General features: G+C 35.5%; 1 protein-coding gene across 1 annotated transcript; it reads right to left on the bottom strand.

Moving 5' to 3' along the window:
• Positions 1-9458: 9458 nt before the first annotated feature.
• Positions 9459-10460, bottom strand: LOC141680658 (F-box/kelch-repeat protein At3g23880-like). Its single transcript, XM_074486826.1, has one exon. The coding sequence runs from the start codon at positions 10458-10460 to the stop codon at positions 9459-9461; it is 1002 nt and encodes a 333-aa protein (XP_074342927.1).
• Positions 10461-11869: the final 1409 nt, after the last annotated feature.

The following is an 11869-nucleotide window of genomic DNA, read 5'->3' as shown; positions in this document are numbered from 1 at the left end:
CTCAAACAATTATCCACCATTGCTTCATGGTGCTGAAAACTACAATGACTGGAAGTTTCGGATGAAAATCTTTCTCCAGCGTGATGCTTTCGAATGGGATGCTGTAGAAAATGGTTTTACAATTCCTATGAAAGAAGGGAAGCCAAAATCTCTCAAGGATCTTTCTCCTGAAGAAGTGAATGCAATGAACTCAAATGCTAAAGTTATGAACTCACTTCTCAATGGCATGGTAGCTACAGAATTAAGAAAAGTATCAGCATGTACTACTGCCAAGCAGATCTGGGATACGATCAAAGTCAGCCACGAAGGCACGTCTAAGGTACGTGAAGTAAAATTAAGTATGCTAATGAGTGACTGTGAAGGTTTCAGGTTGGAAAGAGATGAAAGCGTGCGAGATGCTCAAGGGAGGTTTCTGACACTGATGAACTCTATCTCACTTCTGGAAAGGATCATTCCTCAATCTGAGATCAATAGGAAAATCCTCAGAGCAATGCCAAAGAAGTTTGCTCCAAAGGTTACCATTCTGCAGGATTCAACACTACTTTCGACTATGGACACTCTAACACTGTTCAGTGAATTGGAAGAATTCGAAAATCAGCTACGCAGATATGATGAAGAAGATGAAGCTCCTCGTAAGAAAACTCTTGCACTTAATGCAGATGCAGACGAGTCTCCTGATGATTCTGATGAAGAGATTGCTCTTCTAACAAAGAAGTTTCATAAATTTCTTGTCAAACGGAATGCTTCCAAACGACCTATGAAGTCACAGTTTCCAAAGAAGGACTTTAAATCTAATCTGAGCAAATAGAGTAAAATAAATCAAAGCAAGGATACCTGTTTTGAGTGTGGAAAGAAAGGGCACTTCAAAAAGGACTGCTACAAGCTGAAGAACAAAAAGAAGGCATTAATTACTTGGAGTGATGATGAATCTGACTTGGAGATCGATTCAGATGATGAAGTTGCTCAACTTTGCTTTGCTGGACTAGAGGACAACTCCAATGACTATGATGAGGTACATAATATTAAGTATAATTCAAATATATCTTCATCCATGTTGAATTTGCAGGTCCAGGTTAAGAAGTTAAAAGAAAAGAATGCTTATTTAAAACAAGCATTAAGTGAAATTCTTAGTGAAATGGATGACCCCATAAAGGAATAAGCTTTGGTTGCAGAGAACAAATCCTTGCTTGAAAGGGTTTCAAAACTTACTGAAGAAAATCTATATCTCAAAAATGAGATTGAGATGAAGGATGTATGCCTTGAAGCCTTGAAGAAAGAGTCAATATCTATTGATCCAGAAACTGTTAAAGAAGACAGTGCTCCTGATCCCCTTGTTCCTGAATTAAAGCAGAAAGTCGAACAGCTTGAAAAGGATCTAGCTAAATGTTTCCATGGAGAAGGAACCTTGAATGCTCTTCTTGGAGAACAAAAATCTTCTCTTGATAAAGGAGGTTTAGGATGTGAATCAATCAAGAAATGTGCATTTCAAGGAGGGTATAAGCGAGCTCCTATGAAATATAAGATGCCTTATGAGAAATGTCGAGATTGTGGCAAAGTTGGCCACCCTACATCTGAATCTAGATTATGTGATATCAAGGGCCACTCTTCTAAATCATCTTATAAATCGTCTGCTAGATATAAATCTGCTAATACTTCTGTTAATATCGTTCAGATGTAGATTAAGAAATCAGATAGACATTTATATAAGATTTGTGATACTAACCAACCAGGACCCAAGGTTAAGTGGGTACCTAAGAGATAAAGCAATTCTTGTAGGTCTATTTGAAGGTCCATGATCCGCGAAATAAATGGATCATCGACAGTGGTTGTTCACGTCACATGACAGGTGATAAATCCAAGTTTCTATCTCTAGTTTCCAAGGAAGGTGGCTTAGTTACTCTTGGAGATTCAAACACCGTCAGAATTATTGGAAAAGGCACTATTGGTAATGACAGGTTTGCTATTTCTAATGTTCGTTTAGTTGATGGTTTGAAATATAATCTTATTAGTGTAAGTCAACTCACTGATGCTGGTCATAAGGTTAAGTTCGATAAGGATGTATGTTATATTGGTAATAAGACTAACGAGTTTGCTTTAGTTTCCAAAAGGAAAGGAAATATTTTCGTGTTAGATTTTGATGAACAGCAGGAGGAAATTTGTCTTGCTACTGTTCAAGATCAGCAGAATCTTTGGCATCGACGTCTAGGCCATGTTCACATGGATCTTCTTCGGAAGATATCTTCTCATGATCTGGTTCGAGGTCTACCAAAGCTGAAGTACAAGAAAATAGAACCTTGTTCAGCTTGCCAACTTGGAAAACAGGTGAAAACTTCCTTTACTGCCAAGAATAAAGTATCAACTTATGTTCCTTTGCAGCTCCTTCATCTAGATCTTTTCGATCCAGAAAGGTATGTAAGCTTGGGAGGTAAGAATTATGCCTTTGTTATAGTTGATGATTATTCTCGTTTTACTTGGGTATTATTTTTATGAACTAAGGATGAAGCATTTGTTGAGTTTAAGGATCTTATTACTAACCTTGAGACTAAGTATTCATTTAAGCTCAAGACTATTCGTAGTGATCATGGAGGTGAATTCGAGAAGGATTTCACAACCTTCTGCAAATCAAGAGGAATCACTCATGATTTCTCAGCTCCTTGAACTCCTCAGCAGAACGGAGTAGTAGAACACAAGAACAGGACTTTACAGGAAACTGCCAGAACTCTACTGCATGAGAGTAAGCTTCCAAGAAAATTTTGGGCTGAAGCGGTACACACTTCCTGTTATGTTTTAAATAGAGTACTTATTCGTCCTATTTTGCTTAAAACTCCGTATGAATTGCTTAAGAAAAGGACTCCTAACATTAGTTATTTTCGAGTATTTGGTTCCAAGTGTTTTATTTTAGATACTCAAAATAATCGAGGCAAGTTCGATGCGAAATCTACAGAAGGAATTTTCTTGGGATATTCTACAACAAGTAAAGCTTATCGTGTTTATAATTCTGTCAAGAACAAAGTAGAAGAATCCATCAATATTGCGTTCAATGAATCCTCAAGAAATATATCTCAATTTGATGAAGACGCTGCAGATCTATCGTCTCATTCCCAAATGAGACAGTCTCATTCTGAAAAGAGTCAGTCTCATTCTGACAAATCAAACAGTCAAGACTCTCCAGGTCCATCTCAGACTTCTGATAATTCTTCAGGATCTACTCAAGCTTCAGATGAATCTTCTGGCTCTCCAAAGACTCCCGATAGTGTTTCAAATGTGAATTCTGTTATCTTCACAAACGGAAATGAGGCAGTCTCTTTTGAATGAGACAACTCCTATTCATTTCCAGGCAGATAATTCTAATGAAGAAGAGATGAGTAATATTCAACTTCCTAAATCTTCTAGGACTGTGAAGAATCATCCACCAGATAATCTTCTTACTGATCTAGATCAAGGGATTTCTACTCGAAGCAGATTTCATAATCTATGTGCATTCTGTGCTTTTGTTGCTGAATTCGAACCAAAGAATGCTCAAGAAGCAGTTGCAGACGAACATTGGTCTGTTGCAATGCAGGAGGAATTGAACCAGTTTGAGCGATTTGATGTTTGGGAACTCGTTCCACCTCCTCAGGATGCCAAGATCATTGGTACTCGTTGGGTTTTCAAGAATAAGAAGGATGAAGATGGCAACATTATTCAAAATAAAGCTCGTTTGGTTGCTCAGGGATACAATCAGCAGGAAGGAATCGATTACGACGAGACATATGCTCCAGTAGCTCGTTTAGAAGCTATTCGAATCTTAATGGCTTTTGCAGCTCACAAGAAGTTCAAGCTCTATCAGATGGACGTCAAAAGCACATTTCTAAATGGCTATCTTAAGGAAGAAGTCTATGTGAAGCAGCCTCCAGGTTTTATTCATGAGAAGTACCCTAACTATGTTTACAAGCTCAAGAAATCTGTCTATGGATTGAGATAGTCTCCTCGCTGTTGGTATGAACGTCTTAGTCAGTTTCTTGTGAACAATGGTTTCATTCGTGGTACACTCGATCCAACTCTCTTTATTTTTCATAAACGTGATAACTTTCTTTTAGTACAAGTTTATGTTGATGATATAATATTTGGATCTTCTAATGAATCTTTGTGTAAGTGGTTTTCTGATTGCATGCATAAGGAATTCGATATGAGTTTGATGGGTGAATTGCAGTACTTCCTAGGTTTGCAAATTAATCAGTCTAATGCAGGAATTTTTATTCACCAAGGCAAGTACATAAAGGATTTACTCAAAAGGTTTGCACTTGATCATGTCACACCTAAATCAACTCCGATGAGTACTTCAGTTAAACTTACAAAGGATGAACAAGGTACACCTGTAGATGTCACTAAATTTCGAGGTATGATTGGCTCATTGTTATATTTAACTGCCTCACGACCTGACATTATGTATAATGTATGCTTGTGTGCTCGTTTTCAATCTCAACCTAAAGAATCTCATTTGAATGTCGTTAAACGTATTTTTAAATATTTGAAAGGTACGAGTGACTTGGGATTATTTTATCCAAGCTCCTCTTCCTTTGACTTAATCGGTTTTTCAGATGCTGACTATGCAGGGTCACAGGTTGATAGAAAAAGCACAAGTGGTGCTTGTGAATTTTTAGGAGATTGTTTAGTTGCATGGCATAGTAAAAAGCAAAATTCAGTAGCTGAAGGAGAGTACATTGCAGCTGGAAGTTGCTGTGCTCAAATTTTGTGGATGCAACAAACATTGCAGGATTTTGGTATTTCTTACTCAAATATTCCTATTTATTGTGATAATACTTCTGCAATTAATATCTCTAAAAATCCTGTCATGCATTCTCGTACTAAGCATATTGATGTTCGTCACCATTTTCTACGAGATAATATTTCTAAAGGTAATATTGAAATTATTTATATTTCTACTGAGAAACAGCGTGCAGATATCTTCACTAAGCCCTTAGCTGAAGATAGATTTTGTTTGATGTGTCGAGAACTTGGTATGTGCTCCTTGTGTGATTAATTCTTTTATCCCTTTTATGATGTTGAGGGGGAGAAAGAGTTGTTATTCATTTGGTTCTATACTTATTGTTATATCTGTTACATAACGATATAATCTGCATATGTTTTTTTTCTTGTTACTAACATCTTGAACAGAGCTTAAAGTGTTTTTGATAGGGGGAGCAATTGTTCTCTTTGTCATCATCATAAAAGGGGGAGAATGTTGATTTGCAGATTTCTGATGATGACCTAATTCAAGATGTACGTAGAGAATGCAGATTATGGGACTTAGTTGTTGTAAGTGATAGGGTTTGGTGTAATTCTATTTGACTGGGTAAACAAGTTTATCTCCAAAACAAATTCTATTTTGATAAACCTATTTGAACTATTCTAATCTTATACTTTCTAAAGTTTATCTTTTACAACCAACTAACGGGTTGTTTTACAAAGACTTATTCAAATATTTTCAAACAAACAGATTATTCAATCTTATCTCTTCTTTATTTTGAAAATCAAACCCGTTAGATTTGTGTGTATAAATACACATCTTGTTTTTCAGGTTCAACAAGAGTGCTTATTCCACGTTCTATCTTTATTCTCTGAAAAACTCTTCTTATTTCATTCTCGTGAATATTCTATCAAAGAAGAAGACACATCTCATGTTTTCAGATTACACCTAATGATTCCATGTTCTATCTTTATAATCTGAAACACCATTCTTGTTTTATATCTCTTGAATATCCAGTCAAACAAGAAACCTAGTTTGAGTTGTAATATTTCATTGTTATCTATTGTGTGTATTCATATCAACTTTGTGCCGGGTTGTGGCAAGCTTGATTTCAAAGTATAGCAAGGTAGCTAGAAGACTAAGGAATAGCAGTGGGCTAGGTAGCAAGATAGCTTGGGAAATGGTTTCTTTCAGGTGTTATATTTGTAATCAAGAAAAAGACTGTAAGTTCTTTTATTAAAGTTGATATAATACATTCTCTATGCTAGTTGGCATGAGGACTTGGATGTAGGCCATAGACTAGGTGTAAAGGTCGAACCAAGTGAAAAACTTCTGGTATTTTTACTTTTCAGTTTTCAGCATATTGCTTTTTTATCTCTGCTATTTATATTCTGCTGTTAATTGAGGTTGTCCCATTCATTCTCTCATTTGTAAAGGGACTGTCCCATTTGCATAAGAGACTGTCCCATTTACTGGCAGTTAATTAGAATATTATATTATCTATTGAGCCATCAAATTTCAAAATCTACTATGGCTCGTGGTTCATGGAATATAAGTTTGTCCAGTTGGAAATTTAACAATATAGCCACCAAGAACAACCTCCTTCATGCAATTGTGATGGATAATAACATGAAACGTGAATTAAACAGATTTACTCAATACGACTCCCCCACAATACGAAGGCATTGCCAACTATTGTAGACCTTCTGTTGGAACAACAATTCCCTATACAGTACAGTATAATATTGACATATACTCAAGTGTGTTTTCAGGATTTTATACTTGTCATGTAATCTAAATTCTAACATCTGTGAATCAGGTGCCCGTGGGAACATATCGCATATTACAAAACTGGCAGTCATGCACAAGTTATTGAACTTCGAAGTTTTTAAGAAATAATATATAGGACTTCCTAACACAAGAGCTCCATAAGAAGTCAACTTATTTGCACTAATTTATCCGATCCATTTAAGAATAGTTCGAGAAGCATGGCATTAAATTTCACCCCTCATCCCTCCCCAGGTGTTCTGCAATCTACTCTATATAGTAATTGTAATTTTCTTCATCAATCCAAAATCTTATCCTATGTCTTCAGGGTATAATACATAGAAAGTTAGGAAAAGCCATCCATACAGTCATCATGCCATAACTCCAGCAGCTAATAGTTATCTTTTACTACTAATAATAAAAAAAAATGCATCTGGAAATCAAAACCACTATCACAATACACACCGCATGTGACACATTCTAAATTATATTAAAATATTTACAGAAAGGGCACTCACATTTAGTCAGTTCCAAAGAAGATTTTTTCTTCAGGTCCGCCAAAATGGGAAATACAATCATACATAAATACTTGAGACAAGGCAATGTAACTTACATAATTTAGTAGTCCAAGAGATATATTATCTCTGTTCTTATAGATATTATCATTATACAAAATTTGTGCACTCAATGCATTTAGCAGACGTTGATCTAGTCTAACAAGAAATTCTAAGATCAAGCCCTAAACTGAGTCATCAAAAGGGACATCATTTCTTGGACACTTAGATAAAACATTATTTTGTTCCCCATTTCTTCACTACTGTGGAAACTGAAACTTGACTTGTAAACCTTCAGTTAAGTAGGATATTGTTAATAACTAATGAAACTAAGCATAGGTTTCCTAGTCCGTAAATTAAAGAACACCAGTGGTGTAGCCATTAACTAGGTTCATGGTGGGGTCTCAATGGAGCAAGGACTTATATCCCTAAACCCTGTCGATACAAGAACTCATATATAAGGTAATAAATTATTTCTAGGATGAAGACTTGAAGTACAGGATGGGTGAGTCCTGCCACTTACTAAAGCACGTACCTTAAACCTTGTACTTGTTCTTCTGCTACATTCTCATCAAGCCCTGCAGATGAACTGAATATAAGTAACATGAATAAAAAAAATTAATCATAAATGTCATTCTATTCTCACCTTTACTGCACATACTGAAACTCGCATAGCTGCGGAAACCGAAGAAAATGACATTATGTGTTATTGATGCAGGATCTTTATATTCAGCGCTTTGAACTTTTATACAGAACAACTCAAAAACAAATAAGTGAACAATGAGTGAAGAAGAACTGATTTTATGGAAAGAAAGAGAGAATAAACTAGGCCTCACACCTAGATTACTTAGGTCTCACACCTAAGAAAACTAATAACATTATAACTCTTTTTGGAGCATTCTAGCTGAATAACATTCAAAATATTTAGTTCAAGGGACCTTCACACTCCTAAGAGACTTTTAGATTTGTTTGACTAATTTACTTAGACTTTAGGACTCCTCCATTAGACCATTACTTAATCATGAACTTAATTATTTTCTGAAACCTTCTTAATTATTTTCTGGAACCTTCTTCTACCTTCTTGAATATATTTTTCCACACTTCCTTGAATTCACATCAGTTATAACACTAAAAATTTGAAACTAAATTTATCTATTTCTTACTTTATATTGCTCGCACAGCTAAAATAAAAAAACTCCGCATCTTACCGGATTAAATTGAAGATATGTGGAAAAAGAAGAATCAAACAATACCAAATTCTTCTAACATATTATATTACGGTAAAAAATTATAATTTCCACGAAACTGTACATATTCTTTTGACCCCATTACATGGAGGCCTCCACAGTAATTGAATTGAACAAGGTATAACAACAGAAAAAATTGTCACATGAGGGAAAAAAGCTTGTTGAGTAAGCCACAGGACAGTCACGCCTTGGATTTCTGTAAGCAATGGAAAAGTTAGAATTACGAAGTCCAATCTCCCAGAATCAAAGGTTTAACTCTTGAACAAGAATGTGTCGCCTTAATCTAATGCTTTTTTTCCTGTAATCTGAATATTTTTTACACATCCCTATTGAATATAAAAGAATGCATACATCAGCTTTTTGATCAACAAAGTCCACTACAGTTGATGTAAATGCTAAAATTCATCAACATAATTCATATGTTTCCTCAGTGATAAGAGATCTTAGAAGAGAGCAATTTCTGCCTCGAACTGCAAATATAAAGCAGGACATGCCATCTCATCAACATTTTTCATTTATTTTTGCTAAACTAGAGGATAATTAAGAATAAAAAGATAAAGGGCCTAACGTAGTTTGCTAAATCTCATGTTGATTCTCCGGCCTACTCATATCCAAGGATGTATGAATGCAATGCAGAGTTGTCATTGACAGGAGCAAATGATGACCTGGCCAGTTTCAATTGATTAAGCACCAAACTATTTTCTTCTATTTGTATCAACGGACTGACAATTTCAGTTAAAGCTATAAAAAATGTAATTTATTAAATTTAAAAACAGGATATAAAATAAGTTAACCTGCAGGGAATAACATAGAAAAATGATCATGCATATTGACCATCGGGGTCTGACCAAACCACGTGATGTCTATCATCACAGCATACCAAATGCCAAAATTTCCTGCAAATTTATTAATTTTATGCATATAAATAGTTCAAACACATATAAGATTTTACCTAATTAAGAGAAGTGCACTGCACGTCATTCATATATATCAGATTAATATTTTGTTGAGAAAACTTGTCCTAGCACAACCTACTGGATCCACATGGCTTTGATCTAAATCAATTTTAAGGTCATATATCAAACAACACTTAAACTGTAAGTACACGTAAATGTAATAATTCTCATCAGCCCTCATCAGCATTCGGACTCTTGCTTCAACTCATGTCCACGAAACCAAGCTCTCGTCGTAGGCAAAAATCTGACGCATGTCTACAATGGAAAGAGGGATTTCTCTCGAATCATGCTTCTCAAAATCATACAAAATCCACATGCCTTCTTCAACATTTAGTAAGAGCTCGCCACTTCCAAAATGACCATAAATCCCCCAAAGGGGAAAATCGACCCTAATATTAAGCATCAAAGTCCAGGTGGCGTCCAAACCATCATCACGAAGACATGCGACATCGTCCAAAGTCCACAACCTAATCTTATGCTTAAATTTCTTTGGTTTAGAAACAGTACAACATATAAAGCCGCTAACACAAACATCAAATGCATCGTACTGAGGATAATCGTAAGGCCTGGTCTCTACAGCTCGCCAATCATTAGTCTTAGTAGAATAAACTTCAGCACATAATAAAGGACTATTCCACAAGGAAACAAGCCTAACAATCATATACGCATCGTCTACCGGATCATAACCAAAACCAATGCAAACAGATTTCAGATTGTAGCAAATAGTATGTGGACGAATAAGTTCTGACCTCTTTGTAGCAGGATTCCAAATATAAATAGTTCGATTCTCAATTTCATATGAAGCATACTCAATTAAATCATAACCTACTGCAATCTCTTTCGGACACTTGGTTACCGAAACACAAACAACGCCATTATGAGATCCAACAATTGTGAAATGAGGTTTGAAATTAAATTGACTTATCGAGTAAGGGAGGCCGACAGGAATCACGGTTAGATCAGAATTGAGCTTGAGAATTGAGATTGAATTATCATCTTTTCGCGAGACGATGAGAGTTTGATCAGCTCCCGTTGCTGCGATGCTGCGCTTGAGATGAGAGAGAATGAAATTGCTGCTCGTGATGAGCTTCAACCACGACTTGTCTACTAACTGGAATCGAATCAGTGATTTAACCGGTAGTCGTAGCAGAATTTGAGTAGTCAGATCCTCTGAGATCAATTCGCCGGTCGGAGTAGAGTAGTACATTATCGTGAAATGTATCTGTATGTATGTCTTTTACGCTTTGTATGTATTCAGAGATAAGACCCTTCAGTGAGCCTCCCAGTTTAGTATCAGTCAGTACTCGCTTGAAATTGTTTAGTACTCGCTTGAAATTTGAAATTGTTCGTTTGAAAATTTCCCGAAATATTACCCGCTCTATGTACTTGTATAATTTTTTTTTAATATTTTTCTTCTAAATTCAAAATTTTATATAAAAAAAATTAAAAAATAAATTACGAAAATATATTATAATTACCTTAAACTAATATGTGAAAAAAAACTATAAAAAAGGAAAAAATGAAAAAAATACCTCTTTTTTTAAATTTTGTGACAAGAATACCATTTTTTGAAATGTTTGGCCAAAAATATCTACCTAATAAGCATTTTAAAATTGGGTATTACTAATACGGATTTTAGAAATTGGTAACTTGTGTAAAAAAAATTACAAAAAAAATAAAAAAATAATAATATTGGATATGCATTCGTGAGATGCGTATCATGCACATCTGCCTTTTTTTATTTTGATTTTTGATTTTTTTAATTTTTTTAACAATAATACTCATTTGTCAAATGCGTAATAGCCTTACCCATTTTTCAAATGCGTATTAATAATGTATTTTTGGCCATATCTTTCAAAAACGGGTATTATTGTTAAATTTTTTTAAAAAAAAGATATTTTTGGCCATCACCCTCGGACGATTTTTTAAAAATCAGATGATTAATCGGCGATTTATCAAAAATCGGTCAAATCAGACAAATATTTTTGACCGATTTTTAATCGATTTATCGGTAATTTTTGAAAAATGGCCGATTTATATAACAAAGACAAGGAGTTAATTTCAACTAAGTTTATTTACGGAAAAAAAACATTAAAGATTTTGTAAAAGGTTGATATCTTTTTTTATATATAATTATAAAAGGATAATTGATAACTCCTGTGAGCGGGCGGCTCCGTCCGACGGCGTTCCTGGACCTTCTGTGCGTGGGAGAGGTGTAGCTGCAGGTTGGGCGCCTGCAAAACAACACCGGAAGGGGGGTTTTGCTCCCACGGCGCCTCCGATGTAAGAATAAGAACGGGCTTTGGAGAAGATGAAGGTATATATATATATATATATTTATATCATTTAGAGGCTGCTGTGTGTTTTGAGTATATGAGAGTGTGTGAGTGCAAGATAAATTATTTTCCAACCCCTAAACCCTTCAGTCTTGGGGGTATATATAGCCCCAAGGTAGGGTTTAGGGGTAGTTACCTCTAAATCTGGGCCGTTGGATCTTGGGAGCGGAGGACGCCTGGCTTGGGCAGATTACTTACACGTGTCTAGGGGAGGACCACCTCCAGAGTATCCTAACGGCCTCTGACACGCGCCGTGCTTGTCTGGGGTGTTGGTTGTTGA

Source organism: Apium graveolens, chromosome 8, assembly GCF_009905375.1.
Source record: "Apium graveolens cultivar Ventura chromosome 8, ASM990537v1, whole genome shotgun sequence".
NCBI lineage: Eukaryota > Viridiplantae > Streptophyta > Magnoliopsida > Apiales > Apiaceae > Apium > Apium graveolens.
The sequence above is the reverse complement of the archived record's forward strand: the minus strand, read 5'-3'. Positions and strand labels throughout refer to the sequence as shown.

Coding starts and splice junctions, on each gene's coding strand:
- LOC141680658 (XM_074486826.1), bottom strand. CDS start 10,460: ATGTACTACTCTACTCCGACCGGCGAATTGATCTCAGAGGATCTGACT.